Here is a 20,963-nt window from a genome sequence, read left to right as displayed (position 1 = left end):
CACTGCCGTAATGAACGGAGGCTCTGTGGTTGGATTACGGCGTTGAATCACCGAGCCCTTACATCTGCATAGCACCTTAAATCTCAGCATGCAAACTAGACGTTTGCTCATCTAAGACTCTTGAAGTGTTGTTTTTTTTTAACAGTAATGAGATTTGTATATAGTACATATTTTGCATATTTTCCATTCTTTGGCCATCCCTTAATAAAACAATGGAATCTTTGGTGATGTTGCACATCAGATTTCTATAAATAGAATCCTCTTGCTTTCCCACCGTCTTCTGATTTTCTAGTTCCGTCTCTTCCTCTAAGTTGGTTATTTGGTTTTAATTTGGGTCAGGTTAAGGATGTCTTGTATGTGTTGTCTGGTTGGTGGAGTTTACTGCTTATTTTTTTTATCTTTACACTCTCTTTTTACTATCAGAATCTTTGTACAGATTACCGTTTTCAGTCTTTGCCTTTATGTTAAATCTATTGTTTTCCCTAGAAACCAGTCTTCTGGTTGCATGCACATGTATGTACATGGTTGCATGTGAGCACACGGAGACCAGAAGAAAACACTGGGTGTCACTCTCAAGAATCCCACCCACCTTCTTCCAAACAGATTCTTTCATTGACCCAAAACTCAGCAGTTTGGCTAGGCTGGCTGGGAAATCTCAGGGGTCTTCCTGTTACCATTACCCAGTGCAGGGGTTACAAGAACACGCCACCTCGGTCAGCAGCTTTAAGTGGGTTCAGGGGAATCACAGGCCCTCGTGCTTCCAAGGCAAGTGCTGTATGACAGACCCATTTCCCCAGGTCCCCAACCATCTTTTGTTTAGAACTTTTATTGAGATTTTTATATTCTTCAATGATATAATTCATGTAAATTGGATTACAGGGTGCTCTGTGTTTCCTATGTACCATGTGCTGTATAGAGTTTATATAGTTGGGAGAATGTAGTTGAGGTAACTCTTTTTTAATTTTATTTATGATTTTTAAATTTTTATGTGTATGAGTGTATTGCTTGCATGTGTGTAAGTGCACTTGTGCTGTGCAGTGCTCGAGGAGGTTGGAAGAGGCCATCGAATCCCCTGGAACTGGAGTTACAGATGGTTATCAGTCATCATGTGAGTGCTGGGAATTGAACCCAGGTCCTCTGCAAGAGCAGTCAGTGCTCTTAACCACTGAGTCATCCCTCCATCCCTAGTTGTGGTAACTCTTAATTTGAACTTTCTTTTTAATTAATTTATTTATTTATTATTTATTTATTTATTTGAGACAGGGTCTCATGTGTCGCCCCAGCTGGCCTGGAACTCCCTATGTAGACCAGGCTAGCCTCAAACTCACAGTGATCCATCTGCCTCTGACTCCCAGGTGCTGGGATCAAAGGTGTGTGCCACCAAGCCCAGCCTGAACTCTCTTCATTAATCCTGACTTAAGGATTGTCTGAGAGGTCTTTGTAGACTTTAGAACTGACATACGTGTCTTCCATGTTGGCCCACACACACTTAATATCTCACTGTTGTGACGTTTGTGGATGTTCTTGAAGGAGGTCTTCCCATTGTGTGGTGATGAGCAGCACCCCTTATCTTTACTGCTGAAGATGTGCTTATTTTTCACTCCCATCCCTCACGGGTCCCGTCTCACTGATCATTTTTCTGTGGAGTTTTCTTCTTCTTCTGAGCTTAGGATCTGGGTATTTTCCTAGAGTGAAGGGATATAAATATTTATGTTTATGACACTCTTGATAAATAAATGTTGCATAATTCCTTTCCACAAGAGTGTTATCAGTTAATATTCCCAGAAAAATCAAGAAGTTGGGTATTTATAGAAGTGTTCAAGAGCTCTAGCTGATTTTGTTTCTTGTTTGACTTTCCCATGTTTTCCTTTAAAGCTACAGAGTTCTCTCTCCTCCCCCTCTCCTCCTTCCCCTCTTTCCCTCTCCCTCCCCCTCTCTCCCTCCCCTCTCCCCATCCCAGACCAGGGACTAGTGATGACACAGGATTATTATTCTCCACACCATCTTGATGGGAACACTGTGGCATAAAGTCTGAGGTTCTTCAGATGATGCAGAAGATAATTTTAATTAGTATGTGGTATTTGATGAGATTGATTTACATATTAAAAGTGATGCTCTGTTTTCAATTGCTTTTCTTTCCTCTCTTGAATTAGATGAAGGAGAAATCTTCAAAGTTGAGCCAACCCCTCTTCAACAGCCCTCTCCCTGGTCCCAACCCCAGTTCTTTCCCTGGGCAGAGTTTCTAGCTCGAGTTGGTGAATTGTACCTTCTCTCCAGTATGTCTATGATTATGTTCCCTTCTTTTTCTAAATGTGATATTAATACTTCATGTAAAATAATGATATAGAGTTTCCTTTGTCGAACACATTTATCTAATTAAAAAGTTGTAACCCTCTGGGCTTGAGAGATGGTTCAGTGGTTAAAAGCACTAGCTGCTCTTGCAGAGGACCTGGATTTGGTTCCCAGCACCCACATGGCGGCTCACAGTTGTCGGTAACTCCAGTTCCAGGAGATCCAAAGCCACCTTCTGGCCTCCATAGGCATTGCATGACACAAGTACACTTACATACATGCAGGCAAAACACTCATGCACATAAATACAAACAACTAAACATTTGTTTTTAAGTTGCAACCTCTGATAATGTTACCACAGTGACTGAAGTTGGAAAATACTTTCTGGGGATGTGTTCCAAAGGTTACCCACAGTAACAACATGCCCATTGGTTAGTTTTTATCACCTTGACACAAACTAGAAACACCTGGGAAAATGGAACTCCCACTGAGGAATTCCCTCCATCAAATTGGCTTGTGGGCATGTCTGTAGGACATTTTCTTGATGACTGATTGATGTAAGAGGGTCCAGCCCACTGCAGGCAGTGCCGGCCTGTGGGCCTGGACTGTCTAAGAAACCTAGACAAGCAAGCGAGCCAGAGGATGCAAGCCAGAAAACAGCATTCCTCCATGGCCTCTGCTTCAGCTCCTGCCTCCAGGTTCCAGCCTTGAGTTCCTGCCCTGGTTTCCCTCCATGACAGACTGTATAGTGTAATCTGAAATAAACCATTTCCCTCAGAAGTTGCATTTGGTTGTGGTGGTATATCACAGCAACAGAAAGCAGTCTAGAACAGCAAGCCGCTTGAGAAACCACTAGCTCAGGGCTGGAGAGATGGCTAAGAGCACTGACTGCTCTTGCAGAGGACCCAGGTTTGATTCCTAGCACCCACAGAGCAGCTAACAACCATCCCTAACTCCAGTTACAGGGGATCCAACACCCTCTTCTGCTCTCCTTGGGCACTGCATGCACATGGGGCATTTTCATACACGAAGGCAAAACACTCATATACATAAAATTGAAACAATAGAAGAATTGTTGCAAGAAAAAGCAAAATAACTACTTCTACCTCTTTGTGATGCCTGAAAGGGCTTGGAACTCTGTGATTGCCATTTTATCCCTGTTCCTCTATTTTTCCATGAAGTGACTCACTTCATGTCCCCTGTTTTTCTGACCGGGTAAGTACTCTACCTACTTGGCAAATTAAAAATGGCATAAACAGACACTGAAGAATATGTCTATAAAGAGAGTGATTTGGAAGGTGGTGCTGACTGGCTTCATGATAGTCATTGCAAATCATGATGTTGGCTTTTGTGTGATTCTAACAATGTACTTAGTCTCACTAAGGAGTTTTGATGGAATACAATCCACAATATTCAAACAGCTGTGCATGTCACAGCAGAACCTGGGTATCTCAGGGCAGGCTGACACCTTCTTTCTGTGGAAGATTTTAATCCTTTGTTCTTGTTTGCTCTTTCAGGATATATTTAAATTTGCAAGGACATCTCCTGTCCCAAGGCAAAAGAGATCCATTGTGGTATCTCCTATCTTGATCCCAGAGAACCAGAGACAGCCCTTCCCAAGAGATGTCGGCAAGGTAAGTCAGACAAATGACACAGTGCATTTCTATTCAGGGATGAGCATGCACAAGGCTGACTGTGACAGGCGTGGTGACTCTGTGGAACTGGTTTCAATTCCTGCATGGTAAGAGGCCAAAATGATTTGTTAAGGCAAGAATTTCCAGGATCATAAAAAAGGATGGGAAAAACCAGCAGCTGTGTATATCAGGACTTTGAAATCCACGTGGTAGAAAATCATTGTGAAGTGCGATGGTGCGATGTCATCAGCTAACAACCAGAGTCTTTGTCTTTCTAGCTAAGGCTTGGTGACTGGCTGACAGCCATGTGTTGGTGTGTGGCTTTATTGAAATCTCACTTGTTGAATGTCTAGGTCCAAGGACACTGTTGGGTCAACTTTCTGAAAACAAAACCAGACCACAGGAATTCAACCAGACTAACTGGATCCAGAAACACTTGTGTGACTCTTAACAGTAACAGCCCCAGGAGGAAGCAGCCATCGGTAAATGGGCCGCAATTCTGATGGTGCCTTAAGTCCAAAAACAAAATTTCAACAAATTGAGTTTAATGATCTCACTGGTTATTATTGTTGATTCAAGTATCAGGCTGCTTTCTAACTGTGAGATGGAAGGGAACTCGGCTGAGTGGGGCAGCAGGGACTGCATTAAATGAAGAGGAGGATGAGCAGGGGGAAAATGGATGGGTTGTTGAAAAGCCAGTTACCTAAAGGGTCAAAGCGGACGGTCTTCTTTGGCCCACGGGCTCAGGTGCACTGAGCAGCGTATGGTTGGTTGCTGTGAATGTCCTGTTTTGTCAGAAAACTGACCCAATTTAAATACTCTGATTATGCGACTCCTGGCTACTTAGTGACTCCATTTTGTATGCTCTCTCCTAATGCAAGACCCTCATTCACAACAAAGACCCAACTAAATCATATGTCAGCAATCAGCAATATCTTCTGTCCCCATAGAAATATCAACGTGGAGAGTCAGCTTTTAACCACCTTGTATTTCTTTGTTTGTTTGAGACAGGCTCTCCCTGTCTCCCCAGCTGACCTTGACCTCGCTATGTATTCCACACTGACCTCCATCTCACAGAGATCCATGCCTGTCTCTGCCTCCCGAGTGAATTCAAGGCATGCGCCACCGTGCCTGGTCTCCTTTTGTATTTCTTGTCGAACCTTGAGTTTGGACATGGTTGCTTCATTGAATGAATGATCTCAGTGCAGGGGGTATTGGTTTAAAAATTCATTAAGTTAAAATGAAGTACCTGTTTCATCCCGCAGGCCAAGCTTAGGACTTGGTAAATACAGCTGTAACGTCAGACAATGGAGTCTAGTGAGGAAACAGACATTTCCAAAGTAAATAAACAAGAAAATTACAGAGTATGACTAGGACCATGCCAAACAGAAACACAATGATATGAGAGAGAGAACTAGAGCAAAGGACACAGCTGGGGAGGGCTGGAGGGAGGACCAGGGCATCACACGGGTGGCTGACGGCTGACTGGAGTCTGTGCTGTCTGAGAGGAGGCCGGAAGGATGAGGAAGACCAGCCATGGGACTATTAGGTACACAGCGTCTTGGCAGGAGATGTGTGTTTTGAGGCCCAAGGTGAGAAAGGATGGGGTTCCTGTGAGGAGCAGACCCTGGGGGGCTGTAGGTCAGGGAGCCGGGGAAAGTGTGGCTGAACATGAATGAGGGGGCCTGTCTTAGAGGCACTGTGAGCACTGGGTTTTATTCTGGAAGGTCTCCCAAAGCAGAGTGTGCTAGTGCTCACTCTGGCCGTGTTTTTGAGAATGATTACGGAAACCAAGTGGAAGAGAGGAGTGAGAACAGAGAGACTAAGGGGTTTGGTGAGTTGAGCAAGAGGTAGGGATGACTTGGCCTATTAGAGATCTATTCCTATTGGATATTAGAAGTAGTACTAACCATGCGGCTGGAGAGATGGCTCAGCAGTTAAGAGAACTGACTGCTCTCGCAGAGGAACTGGGTTCAGTTCCCACCACCCACATGACAGCTAACAACTGTCTATAACTAGAGTTTCAGGAGATCCGATGCCCTCTTTTGGTCTCTGTGGGCATTGCATACATGTGGTACACTTGTATACATGCAATGAAAACATATATATACATAAATTAAAATATTTTTCTATTTATTGTTATTTATTTTTTAAAATAAGTAATTTTTAAAATTAATAAAAGAAGTAGTAAACTAGAGAGATGGCTCAGTATTTAGTAGCACAGACTGCTCCTGCAGAGGACCCTGGATCATTTCCCAGCACCCACACGGTGGCTGACAACTGCCCATGGACTCCAGCTCCAGGGGATCCAATATCCTTTTCTGACCTCCATGGGCATTTAACAACATGGGTGCACTTACACACAGGTAGGCAATAGACTCATACACATAAAATAAAAATACTTAATTTTTTAAAGAGATATAATAATAAATATTCTGATGACCACTTTTTTTGTCTAAACTGTCATTATACCAAAGATGACTCTCTTTTCACAAATGCGTCCTGTGACAAGTAGAAAACAGCTGCTTGGGATGGACAGAGGGGGGCTAGAACTAGCCCTTGGACAGCCCTGACCCTGTCATTCCGATTCTTCATTTGCCTGTCAAGGATTCTGTTTGCCCAGTGACTAGAGTCTCCACATCTTTGAGGCTCAGGCCCTGAATAGTTCAGGAGACCCAAGTTAGACCATAATGAAGTAGGGGAGACAGGCTGCTTTATAAAGGAGCCCTATGTCAGCTCATGGTTGTGAAGAAGGAGGGCCGAGAGGTGCCATCTGTTACTGAGTTCTTGGCAGAGTTCTGAGGGGCACAGGAAGTCATTGGCAGCACACATGTACATGTGCATCTGTCTAGGCTTTGTCTCTGTCTCTGTCTCTGTCTCTCTCGCTCTCACTCTCCCTGTGTATATTCTGGGATGTGCAGACACACAGTTGTACATATGAGGGACAGCGCATATGGATGTGTGTGCAGATGTATGCGTGCATGTGTACATGCGTGTGGAGGCCAGAGGATAACCTTGGCTCCTGCTCCTCAGGCGACTTGGTTTTTTGAAACAGAGTCTTTCATGGCCTGGACCTCACCAAGCGGGCGAGGCTTCCTGACCAGTGAGCTTGGGGAAGGCTGGGCTGCCTGGCCAGTGAGCTTGGGGAAGGCTGGGCTGCCTGGCCAGTGAGCCCCAGGATCCACCTGTCTCTACCTCCCAGCCACTGGTATTATGCTTGCACAGCACATCAGCTTTGTTTTTTAAATGTGTGTTCTGGGACTCGAACTCAGATCCTTGTGTTCAGGAGGCAAGCCCTTTACTGACTGAGCCATCTCCCCAGCCTCTGTCTCCTTATCACCACCAGGACTTGATTATGGAAGTCCTACCCTAGCGATCTTATCCAATTCTAATCCCCTTCCACAGGACCACCTCTAAATACCATCGTCAAATTGTTTCTACCTATTTAGTGTCTTGTGGTAGGATTTGCATTTCACACATGGTCATGGGGGCAGTCCTGTAAAAGCCGCATCCAAACCGTGGAAGGGCCCACGTTGTATCCATCTTTCTTAGGTTTCCCTGCAGGGAATCGGTACTTTTCAACTGTTTCTATGCGTCAGAATTCCAAGATACACTTCACACAGATGCTGGGGACCTGCCCTCACAGACAGAGGCACATGGCCAGTGGGTGAGAACTGCGTGTTAGGATTATCTAAGAGATCCCAGGGGAGTCTGGTATGTACCCAGTGTGAGGTCTCCTGGGCGTTATACCACTGTGAACCACAGTACCAATTCCCCATGTGTGTGTGTGTAAGTATATATTTTGGGGTCCCACCTCAGTCACTAAACCAGAAATTCTTGGGTAGAGGCCAGGAAACAGCTTTTAGAATTTTAAAGCAGGCACCTCTAATGCTCACCAATTGGCTCCCACTGTTCCCACTTTAGTAAACTTCCTCATGTAGCTCTCTATGTCTTATCCTTTGGTATGTGTCAGCCCATTACACCTAATTGTGATGCTCTTTTAAAAAGAGCACCCATTCACAGGAGCATGTGTCCTAGCTTGCTTTATGTTGCTATGATAAGACACTGACCAAATGCAACTTGGGGAGCAGAGGGTTTATTTGGCTTACAGGGTACAATCGATCATGGACAGAAGCTAAAGCAGGTACTCAAGGCGGAGAACCCAGAGGCGGGAACTGAAGCAGAGACCATGGAGGAGTACTCATCACTGACTGACTTCCCCTGGCTCGGTCAGCTCCCTTTCTTAGACAGCCCAGGCCCATCTCCCTGGGGATGGCACCACCCACAGTAAGCTGAGCCCTCCCATATCAACTATCAGTTAGGAAAATGCCCCACAGACGTGGCCACAGCCCAGTCCAATGGAAGAAATCCCTCAATTGAGATTCCCTCTTCCAAGGTTTGTCAAGTTGACATCTGAAGCCCGACTATGACACATGTCATCCCATGGAAGAGGGTGCCAGCTGGGGTGAGCAGCCCCTGCGTGTATCCGCTAAGAGCAGCAGCAACGCAAAGCTCGTCCCTGTGCTAACCCGCTGTGTGACTTGGCTGATTGCCTCATCCTTCAGTGTCACACCCCTCTCCTTGATGCACTGAAAGATGATCCCCGTGGAGCCTAGTCATGACAATTCAGTATAATAAGTGGAAAGAGCTTAGTATAGTCCAGAGAGACGGTGAATAGATCCTGGAATTTTTCACACTTCTCTAATCCTAGAAGATCAAGGATCCTGTCTGTTTCCTTTGCCACTGAGTCCCCAGATCCTCCCACAATGCCTTATAAATAGCAGGTACTCAAGTACTTGTATGCTGACATGAACTGGTTGAATTTCAGAGACTTTTCCTCCTAGGATGCCTGAGTGTTTATTCATAGAGGCCCAGTGTAATGGAGGAACACAAATAAGTTAACTCAGGAAATGAGATGAGAACAGAGGATGAGATGGACAGAGATAACCTGGGCTGTAATGCAAAGTATTTATATCAGGTTAGTGATGGGGCAGAATCCATCAGTGCCCTGAGCTCTTGCAGGGAATGTCACCCCTTCGTGCCACACACCAGGAAGGGACAGCTACTGTGGGGCTTCCTATTACCCAGAGGCTCTCCTCCAACCCTACAATGCTTTTTACCCCTGCATAGAGCACTAGGCAAGTAAGGTATTCTGGAGACTATATAGCTCCATCTGCCCCCTTGTGAATGGGATGTCCCCCTGGGAAGGAGCTTCCCAGCATGTCCTGGAGTTTTCCCCATGGGCTTACACAGTGACGACTGACAGTGTCACCACTCCCTTTAAAAATGAAGTTACTGCAATGAGATCAGCCCTCAGTAAACTGAATTGTGCACCAGAGTCTTCTGGAACGTTTTTGGTTCTACTGAAGGGCAAAGACAGAGCAAGACGCTGAAGTGAATGAGCCCTCTGTGGAAGGCATTCTCAGTGCATCCCATACCGTGTGGTGACCCACAGAAAGGCTGCATAGGCATCTCCGAGGGGTTAAACAATGGGCGATTGATCTGCCTGCCAAATAATCTTGAGAGATTAGGTCCCCAGGTGACTAGAATATGGGTGGTCCAGAGAGCACCTTCCCAGCCTCTGACTGCACCCTAATCTGACCCCCTTTTCACTTACTCGCTGAGCCAGCTGGTTGGGAGCACAGGGAGAGGGTGAACCCACAAACTTTGGGCTGACAACTCGGAGTACTCCTAGCCAATGGAAAATGAGTTTTCTGCCTTATTTCTGATTCTACCCCCATAGTATCTTCTGCCCTAGAAATTCTCTAATTTCTGAATAAAAAGCAAAACACTTCCTCCAACCCCTGACATCCTTAACATCTTTCAAATCTAGACAGAAGGACAGAGCTGGGATTATCTGTGTGCCCTGGAGAAATGTATGCTATTCCCTACATGAACTGTCTCCCCACCCCATCCAAGTGTGACTCTTTCAAAATTTGGCCCATAAATAATTTCTCAATTTCACCAGCTTCTGCTGATAAATATTTCATTGCATCTTTAGAGACTTTTGAGTTCTTGGTCCCAATTGATTGAGAACAGGGGACTTTAAATCCACACAGTAGCACAGAGGTCTATGGGAAATGTTTTTTATTCTGTTTTATATTAAGTTTGAAAGACAAGTAATTTATGAAATGCTTATTAGAGATTCAACTTTCATCACAAACCTTTTTCATCAAAACCAATGAAAGCACATTTTACTGAAAATCCTTTTTTTATATCCTCATAAATTGGTAGAATGGACATTCGGAAGGACATCTTTAACCCAAGATGGAAGAAGCTTGACATTGACACATATGCTTTTCATGAAAGGAATCAACATATATCATTAGACCAAATCATGAAACCTACTCAGCCAAGACTCTGCTTTGATTGTCAGGAATGTGAGTCCTACATGAGGATAATCACCACAGTCACAGTATTCCACAGAAGTCTACATGTAGGGTTTGTAGGCTGTCTCCACATGTGCAGGTACTGGGCACGTCCCCTGTGCACCAGCCTAATGGAAACAGGAGCGAGGAGTCTGGAAACCTTGGGATGGAATTTGTTTTATCCCATTTAGAGTTCTTAGTCCTTGCCTCCCTGTGGGAACCCATGGGTGTCAAGTTTTATCCAGAAGCTGATTCCAGATCCCCAGTACCCTGTTCCTCCCTCGCCCGCTAAAATGGCCTACTCAGCTTCACTGCCTGAGTCACTGTACATAATAGTTGTCAGCCCTCTGCCCTTTCCAATCACGGTTCCCCACCCTTTACCTCTATCCAAGTCTACATGTGCTCTTTTCATAAATTTCCATCATCTATCAATCAATCAATCAATCAATCAATCAATCATCTATCATCTATCTATCTTCTCTCTATCATCTATCAATCAATCATCTATCTAATCTGTCATCTATCATTTATCTGTGATGTATCTGTCATCCATCATCTATCATCTCTTTCATCTCTCTCTATATTTATCATCTACCTATATTTGTCAATCACTTAACCATTTGTCCGTGATCTATCAAGTCTATCCATCATCTATCATCCATCCATATATACATATATATGTTACTTACCAATATCTATCCATCTATCATTTATCTATCCATCCTCTATCTACCATCTATTCAACTATCTATCAATCATCTATCATCCACTCATATATTTATCATCTACCTACCTATATCTATCCATCTGTCATTTATCTATCATCTATCCATTCTCTATCTACTATCTAGTCATCTACCCATCTATCTATCTGCCTGTCTGTCTGTCCGTCTATCTCTCTTTCCATCTGCCTGCCTGCCTAATATTCCCCTCTGTTAGGCAATGAGTTTTGTTCAAGGGCTGAAACATACCACTAACTAGAGAATGCCATAGGAATTAGAATACAGAACTGTAAGATGCCCAGAGGCTCAGTGTTCAGAAATTCTCCTTGAAATGAACACCAGAAACTGGTTTCATTCAGTTCATGCTCATGTCTATGTGGAGGCCTGTGCACAGGAATACAGGTGTTCACCAAGGCCAGAAGAGGAAGTCAGAGCCCCTGGAGCTGGAGTTACAGGCAGTTGTGAGACATCCAGTGTGGGTGCTGGGAGCTGAACTCAGGAGCTGTGTCTCTATCCCTGGAAATGAACTTTTACATTTAATGTATTTTAAACTTGAAAACTAAGATTAGATTCAATTATTGGGACAACTTGGCATGTGAACCTACCTTTTTTTGGGGAGCTGGAGGTCTTTTTGAGAAAGGGTCTCCCTGAAGGCCCAGCTGTCCTGGAACTCACTATGTAGACCAGGCTGGCCTTGAACTCACAGAGATCCACCTACCTCTTCCTCACGAGTGCTGGGATTAAAAGTGTGCACCACCACGCCTGGCTGTGAATCTATCTTTTTAATTGTAAGCTTTCATTTAAGTGCAGATTACTTTTTATTTTACGTGTATGTATATATGTGTGAGTACGTGCCATGTGTGTACAGGTGCCTGTGGAGGCCAGACAGGGCACCATATCCCCAGGAGCTGGAGTTACAGGCAGTTATAAGCCACCTGATCTCGGTGCTGGGAAGCAAATCTGAATCCTCCGTAAGAGCAGTTAACAGTCTTAACTACTGAGCCAGCCCGTCTCCCCAGCACCAGATCACATAGTGTTGATGAAATATAAAACATCCAAATTGAGAAATACATGAATGTAAAATGCATTGACCCACTCATGTGCACACATGTACACACACAAATGCAGGCACACAGCCATACACATACATACATACTCATGAACCCAAACCCACACACACAGGCACACACATGCACATACGCATGCACACATAAACCTACACACATACATACAAAAGTATATACATACATGCATAAACCCATACACATACACACATGCATACACATGCACACACACAAACCCACACACATATACATGCAATTCACACATACACATGTACACACAGCTACACACACCCAAAAATGGAAAGTAGCATTTATTATCCCTGGATCAATTCATGTTGAAACAAAATATTTCCTCTGTGGGTCTGATTTATATCCACGTCATGTATTTCCTATTACTTGTTTAAAGCGTGACTTCCAGGGAAAAATATGTTCTTTATATGGGCCCCGTGTTTCTTGGACAGTGATGATCTAAAGCCAGTTCCAGAATGTTCCCTATAAGCATTATTTTTGAAGAGAGCAAATGTAGATTTGCTATCAGGGAACACTCCTGAGAGGAAGCGGGCCTCTTACAGGGTGCTGTGCCCCTGCTGGAATTTTCCCTCCTTTACGCCCTGTTCATGCGCTTTGCTGAAACTTAGCCGGTTGTGGACAGTGATAAGGCCCCTTCTGCTCTTTTCTTTTCTTCCTACCAAATGTTACTTACCAGATGTGGTGGCCAGAAGACCACCTGCCATATACTGAGTCTCTCAATGTCCTTTGCCTTGAATTCTAGCAATAGCTATGGTTGACTGGGTAAGTGTTCAATGATCGCTGATTAATTAAAGTGATCAGAGCCTGGTTTGATGTTAGAATGGAATTAACAGACCATTATATGATCAGTCTGGATATTTCCAACACATTTGAATTTTCTACAGTGGCAACGAGGTCACCAGTTAAATTGTGTGGCTGTCAACCATTATGCCCAGTCATATCAGTGATAGAAGATTGTAATAGGTTTGATATTGATGGGCTGTGTGAGTGTGTGTGTGTGTGTGTGTGTGTGTGTGTGTGTAGACAGAGAGAGATGAAAAGAGAGAGAACTATATTTCTGGATTTACTCATACTTAGGATATTTTAATTCCACTTAAATGAAAACACTCAAAACTTTCACAACTTAACAGAGTCAGTTCTCATTTATTTTTGCTAATAAAAGCTCTACTCACCATCAGCAAACGTTGCCCTCCTTCTGCTAAGTTTAATTAATGATAAAATATAATTGAGTTGTTTTGGTTCTCTGCCAAATTCATATATGTGCAAAAATCCCCTCCATGATGTATACCCAGCAAATCAAGGCATCGAGCCCATGGAGGAAGCAGTTTTTAATCCTGAGTTTATCAACCTCCCAGTTCTCAATTTGAAAGACTCCCTGGACTTTGTTATTATACATACATGGCCTCAAACTATATTTATTTTTAATTATTTGTGAATATTAAAACTTGAATTAGCTTCCTAGACTTAGAGGTTCTGAGCAATTACCATAGTTGACTACAATCTTTATTCAAAATGTACTGGGTCAGATCTGAGCGGATTCACAGCCATCGCTGTGACGCTATTGCATTCTGTCAGTAACACTATGAAGTAGGCAATACTATACCCATTTCTCAGATGGGGATGCTGGAAAAGAAGGGACTGAGTCCCTTACCCAAGATAACTCAGTTAAAGAGGGGTACTGCTAAGATTCAATCCCATGACTCTTCACTGCCTAACAGTGATCCATCCATATGTGAAAGTTCTTGTTTCCCGTGGGTCTGTGCTATGTGCACACCACCTCACATAAGTTGTTTCTTGATTCATAGACCCCTCAAAAATCAATGTCATGCCCCTGTTGTGTGGTTGTACAGCTGTAGAAACAGTCTCAGAAGCATGATGTAAGATGGGTCTGTTTGTGGAATAGGTTATATAAATCAAGTTCCATCCACAGTGTACCGGGACTCTGGGTGGATTTCACAGTGACGTGGGTTGAGAATCAGCTCTTCTGGATAATGGGAAAATATACCAGTCAGGGTTGAACCAGAGATGAGTTTTGTGTTCCCTGCTAATCTACAGGGAGGTATGCCAGTGGAGGGACTCTGCCTTCCACTGGCCAGTTCAGGAACAACCTTCTCATCAGACAGGTGCTCAAACTCCAGTGGTTTCTGGTGGCCTAAGCGCAGGTGGCCTGATTCTTAGCATTGTCTGGGATTCCACAGCTCAAAGCCAGATACCTTGGGCAGGAGTGTCAGGGAGGAGTGGAAGTCAATTCCAGTGTGCTGCCTGGAGTGTGCCATCAGAAGGGATCAGAGGGTGCAGTGGCCCCAAGGAAGCCACGAGTAAAGCCCTGAGTGCCCCCAGGGGAGCCATGAGTGGAGGTCATAGAAGTCCCTGACCTTCCATCCTATTCACCACCCCATATCTTAGCTAGTTTCTTCCTCAGGTGAGAACCAAAGACCATTGTGAGCACGTATTGCACATTGTGTGCATTGTATGCACGCATGTGTGTATGTGTGTGTGTGAAAGATAGCTTTTATTTTAAATTTATTCTTTGAGAATTTCAGACATGTATAAAATGAAATATCATATCCACACTTCATTTCCCTCTCCAACTCACCATGGAAAACCCAACATGTCCTCTCCCAACTTTATATCCTTTTTGTACATATTAATTTATTTGTTTGTTTGTTTGTTTTTATGTGTATGAATGTGTCATGCCTGCATGCGTGTAAGTGCACCCATGTCCTGCAATGCCCACAGAAAACAGAAGAGGACGTCAGGTCCACTGGAACTAGAGTTACAGGTGTTTGTTACCCATCATGTGGGTGCTGGGATTCAAACCCAGGTCTTCTGCAAGAATAGTCAGTACTCTTAACCACAGAGCCATTTCTCCAGGCTTATATCCTTTTTAAAAAATAGTGCACTAAATCTAATTAGTGTTACCTGTATGCACATGGGTGGAGGGGGGACCCACCACGTGGAAACCCTATGGACAGTCACACTGCCGAGGAAGACTGGCCTTTCCCAGCAGCTGTCAGTTGCCAGCAGCTCCTCAGTCAGGGGTGGGACCTCCTGAGCTCCTCCATCAACCATGTTGGAATTTTGGCTGGCTTGATCTTGTGCAGGTCTTGAACAAATAAGCACAACAGCAGTGAGTTCCATCCTTGTGACTGCCATGACACATCCGTGTGACCACCGTGCCACATCCAGAAGACAGATTTCCCAGCAACCCTCCCTCCCATCCTCTGGCTCTTGCAGTCCCTCCTCCTCCTCTTTCTGGATGTTCTTGTGGGGGAGGGGTTGGTAAATACGTCCGGTGTAGGGATGAGAACAGACAGCCACTTATTCTCAGCACTTTAACCAGTTACGGGTCTCTGTATTAACTGCTGACCACTTCAGAGAGAAGCTTCTCTGACCAATGTTGAGTGTAACCCTGATCTAAATCAATATTTAGAACACAGTTTGACAATATGACCATTAAGCAAAATATGAATAACAGGTCCTGTCCTAAGGCCTATGACTTCCCCAGCCATGGGCTTTTGACAGAATTTGTGGTACCAAAGGCCATTATTTGACAACTCATATACTATTAAATAACTGTCCAAGGTCACACGGCCAGTATAAAGTAGCAGTGGAGCTTAAACCCTTGCTTTCCCAGTGCCAATGCTCTTGTGCTTTACACAGAAGTCTCCTGAGTCAGTCTCCCAAGGCTGGCGAGGGCTGTGGCAATTGTCTCCATTCTTCCTGGGAAACGAGGAAAGAGGACGCAAACTGAGGTGAGACGCGGTGATGTTAGCCTCACAGATACATATTGATGTGCGTATTTGACGCTGAGTCAAGGCCAGAGGCCAGGTCTTACTGTAACAAATAGAACAACGTTAACAAGCACAGAAGGTCTCTCTGTGTGTCTGGCAAGGAAGCCATCACCTTACTATGGGTGACACATTGTCTTGGTGCTTCTGCTGACTGCCCTGTTCGAAGGGAGCCAAGAACCAAGTGAAAGCCGGAAAGGCCAGCTGTGGTGTCCAGAGCTCTGTGTCTTCTCTGCAGTGAGGCCGCAGTTGGCATCGTGAGTGGAGACAAGAGAGGACACGGGGTCCTTTCCGGCCGGTTGGGTAGAGATCGCTGGATGGAGATAGAACCGGGAAGGTAGAAGGTCTTGGGAAGGTGGGAGGAACCGAGTGAAGGGCCCCATTATTTCCTGACTCAGGCTCTCAAGGAGCAGTTAGAGGGGAGAGAAGTGATGTGAGCCAGGGTCGCTGGGAGCAGTGGCTCCGGGTACCTGGGCTCAGTCTGCCTCTGTAAGCAGTAATGGGGGTTAAGGAAAACACCTCCATTTGGACCTTTCATGTTCCCACCCACTAAAGTCTCTCCAAAGAGGCTGATGTTCTTGGTGCATGGAGTGGCTTAGGTGAAGACTGAAGAAAGTCTCAGGTTGGCCTCATGAGCAGCCAAACACTCTCTCTAGGCTTAGTACTTGGACTTCCTCGTGGTCTGTTCATCCAGATATAGGTAAGAAACAACTGCTGTGTTCTGGGCAGCACAGTGGCCAGTTTTCATGATCTTCTCTCACAAAACCACTATTCCCCATCCACCAGCAGACAAGCAGGTGAGGGGAGTCCCTAGGAGTTGGAGGAATCATGTTGGCAGAGGATGTAATAAGGTTCCTGAATGAAAAGGAAATGTAGGCAAGGAGTAGATGAGGGAGAAGGGACGTCCTCCGGGACATGGGAATATAAGGTCCATTATGACAATAGAAAGGGTTGTGTGTCCAGAGAGCAGAGACTAATTGGATGAGACTGTGCTATAAGGAATAGCTTGTCAAAAGAAAAGGTTAGAGACAGAAATGGGGTCAGGAAAAAAGGTTACAGTCAGAAGTCAGAGAACTATGAGGGAGACCGGAGACCGGAGAGAGTTTGGACTTTATTCTGCAGATGACTGAGGGTCGTACATTGGGAGCCCATGTGATCAGATTTGCATGTCAGGAAGATTAGTCTGGTTGGTTGCCAGGGGTAAGTAACACTTGGATGAAAACTGGAAATTGGGGTGATGAAGATGGAGGTTGGAACAGTGGTCCAGGAGGACTATAAAATGCTATTCAAAGGGAGATGTGGGGACTGGAGAGAAGATGACAGACTGCGTGGCTGGGTACGAGTGGGTGGTGGGAGATAGAAAGTAGAAGATGGTTCTTTGTCAGCTGAAATTCAGCATCATGGATCTGTAAGATTCTAAAGTCACGTTTGAAGGTGTTCCAGATCCAGGGTTTGAGGATCATGAACTGAAGCTTTCCCTTCATCCCCCGCACCCTCACCCTCCGCCCCAGGATCTCTTGGTGTAGAGCCTGCTGTGCTGCTGTCCTTCCCAGAGAAGACAGGTCCACCGCTGTGGTGTCGGCCAGTTAATGAGGTGTCAGAGCTCAGGTTGCTGGGGTTCAGGTTCGTTTAAGTGTTGTATGGGGTACCAGCTGCAAACTTATGGGAACAAAGGAGGGCCCACATCCCTCCCCCATGTCTCTCTGGGTTTGAATAGAAACCTTGACACAGTCTATGCCTTGGCTTTGCTTTAGTCCTTCCTTGCAGTAGATTTGAAATATTTTTTTCTGCCAACTCAGAAGTGCACAAGAGCCATGTTCAGTGCTGCCCTTCCAGCCACAGATTCATTCTGAGTCCATTTCTTCTTCGAATGCCAATGTTTGGCTAGGCATTAGTCCACACAATTCAAACGCTCTGCGTTGCTCAAATTTGAGTTGATTTATTTGACAACTTGAAGTCCCTTGCAAGTGTTGCTTTTATTTTGTTATTTGCATCTGGAAAGTGTTTCTCATGCGGCACGGAACAAATCTGACTTTGGTTTTTTAAATGGTTTTTCTCCCTTTGTTGTAAAAGTGATGCACGCTATCACAGAGTCTTGATAGGGAAACATTTTAAAATAATACACATCCTAGGCTTCACTTCTCAACTTTTTAAGGCGTGTATAAATCTGTGAAGATGGAGGTTCTTGAGCCCTCGCTCTGAGGTTTGGATCCCACAGAACTGGGCTGGAGTCTAAGCATGAATGTTCTGACAGTGCCCAATGCCGCCAGCATACATAGTTTTATAGCCCATACATTGGGGAACTCTATCCCAAGTTAACCCACATGCACATGTGAACAACTGGTATCCCTTGATTTTTCTACCAGTGTCTCAGAACATCTTTCCTATGCCATTCTTAGTGTCCACAGTATGAACAAGTCGTAGGGCCATTGGATAGGACTCCAGGGCATCTTAATGGGAAATCTATAGACCCTGAAGGGTTCATAGAGACATCTGCCCCCTTGGTAATCAAGTAAATATATGGAAAAGGATGCCACTCAACCAGTTTAGCCAAGGAGTGTATGACAAAATGTTTGGAAACCTCTTATCGAATCCCCATTGAGTGACATTTAGTTTTTCCCCATTAATATTTCTCAGTCTAGATTTTAACTATAGGCAATTATAGATCTTTTTGAAAAATATTTATTATTTTTATTTTATGTGTATGAGTGTATTACCTGCATGTAGGTAAGTGCACCCATGTCGTGCAATGCCCACAGAGGACAAAAGAGGGTATTGGATCCCCTGGAACTGGAGTTATGGACAGTTGTTAGCTGCCATGCGGGTGCTGGGATTCAAACCTGGGCCTTCTTCAAGAAGAACCAGTGTTCTTAACTGCTGAGCCATCTCTCCAGCCCCTACTATAGACAATTATAGATCATAACATATACACATAGGCATGTACATACATATGTATACAATATATGAGTAATTTGTTCATATAAACCTTAGCATAGACATATAGGCATGAATGTTGATATATATGTATATATTGCATATCTTACTATGCATATGCATAAACTGTGTGTATATATATACATACATATATATTTCTGTTTATCTCATGTGAAACTTGAGTGTTCACACAGTCAAGAGCTGTGCTAACAGCAAATTTGAGGCAAACAAGAAGTTGATACAATCCTGCCTAAGAACCTGAACTCCACTGCATCCCTGTCCTGCTAAGGTGCTTGCCTATCCATTCCCACTACATCTCTGCTTCCATCTGGACCATACCTCTCCATCCCCACCCATCTCTCTTCTCCCCGAGTCTAGAACCTCTCTGTTCTCACTAGGCCGTGAAACTCTCATCTGAAGTAATAGACTATCAGCCCTGCTAAAAGTAAGACGATTCGACTCTTTGGAGATGAACTTCCCCTCCGTTCCTGAGAATGGGAAGGACACATCAGAAGCCTCCAGTCCCGCCTGGCGTTCTTTTACCGTTCCTTTATGTGTTCTTATCTGCAGTGTCAGAGGAGTGAAGCTGGGATAGTTCCTATAGTGTGGCATGGAGACACAAACGCTCAAGATCTAAAGCATACAGAATACAAGGCAAGAGCTCAGAGGAGATGAGCTCAGAGCCTAAGAGCACGGGCTGCTCTTGCAGAGGACCCAGGTTCAATTCCCAGCACCCACATGGCGGCTAACGACCATCTATAACTCCAGTTCCAGGGGATCCAACGCCCTCTTCTGACCTCTGTGGGCATTGCATGACACAGGTGCAATTACATACATGCAGGCAATACACTCATACACATAAAAAGAATAAAGTATTTTTAAAAAGAATACAGGACAGAGAGTGTATGAAGATAGAACACACCGTGAAATTGGTGCCAGATAATAAACCATGGTGTGCTCACGTGCTCCCTTGTGGCCCTTTCCAGGTGCGACCTCCCCATCCCCAGGTGTGACTATCCTGACATTAACACTACAAGTTAGTCTCACTTTTCAGCCCCAAACATAGTCTTAGAACACGTGGGTTTTATCTCGCTCTTGCTGCTGCCCATCGTATCTGTGATGTCAATCCATACTGGAAATGAGCTTGTAAAATCAGATAATATACTATTCCATTTTCTGCCTCTCCCACACTGCCCCTCCTGTTGAGGAGGGCTTGGCTTATTTCCAGTTTTTACTGATTACAAATTGTGTTCCCATAAAAATTCTCGAGCATGCCTCTGAGTGGGTATCTTCACATTTCTGCCTGGGATATTCTTAACTGTGAAACTGTTGGGTCAGCTTTAATAGATTCTGCCAAAAAGTTGCTGGAGTGGTTGTAAAGATGTTGAAATTCAAATTTGTTGTTCTGAGTCTGCAATGCATTGTGGAAGTTAGATGGTTGGAACATTTCTTTCCTAAAGAAAAGTATATCCAGGTTTGTTTGTTTGTTTTCTAACTACAGGGCAAAACTGTCCATATAAGCTAGTAGGGACCTGTTCCATTTCTTTAGAGTCTGGGTCAGAGCTGCATCTGCCCCATCAGGAGCTAGAAGGCAGCCCTTGTGCAGTGCTGGTGGTTTTAGTATATAGCCAGGCCTCTGGGGACCATTCCTAGGAACCAAGCTCTTCTGTAACCTCCTGCCTCATACCCAAGATCCTCAGGATGAACCCATCTTTAAGTCAGATTTATGGGAATTCTTAGCCCAAGTTGAGAAGACTTCCTGTTCCCCACCAGGCTTCCATCTAACTTAATAGCACTTTATCAACCGAGGAATGAAAAGTTCAGGACCCTAAGAAAGAGAAATCTAGTCAACGTCACTTATAATGGAGATTCTTTTCATCTTGCTTGATTATGATGCCATTAATAAATATCACACCTTAGGAAACACATTGCATAGTCCTCTGCTGAGGTGCGAGACTGATTTATAGGTCTATTCTGCCCTTCCTTAAGTGGGCTAACAGTTACAATCCCTATGTTTTCCATGCTCTTAGCAGCTTTCTGAGAGAGAGGATCAACTTTGGAGCTCAACCAAAGAATCCAAAACACAGCTGTGGGATGAAACCTGAGTGGGAAAGAACTGACTCTGTGG

The 20,963-nt window shown here is 44.4% G+C and overlaps 1 protein-coding gene across 4 annotated transcripts in view; it reads left to right on the top strand.

The window, feature by feature from the left end:
* Positions 1-20,963, top strand: part of LOC103740039 (cadherin-13-like) — an 802,949-nt gene that overhangs the window by 544,598 nt on the left and 237,388 nt on the right. For all 4 annotated transcript variants that reach the window (XM_029567137.1, XM_029567138.1, XM_029567136.1 and 1 more), the window contains exon 4: positions 3,810-3,926. In XM_029567137.1, coding sequence (XP_029422997.1) covers positions 3,810-3,926 — 117 coding nt within the window. The remainder of the gene's footprint in view (positions 1-3,809; positions 3,927-20,963) is intronic.

Source organism: Nannospalax galili, unplaced genomic scaffold (genome assembly GCF_000622305.1).
Source record: "Nannospalax galili isolate Female #2095 unplaced genomic scaffold, S.galili_v1.0 scaffold459, whole genome shotgun sequence".
NCBI lineage: Eukaryota > Metazoa > Chordata > Mammalia > Rodentia > Spalacidae > Nannospalax > Nannospalax galili.
Note: the sequence above shows the minus strand (reverse complement) of the source record. Positions and strands in the feature narration are given on the sequence as shown.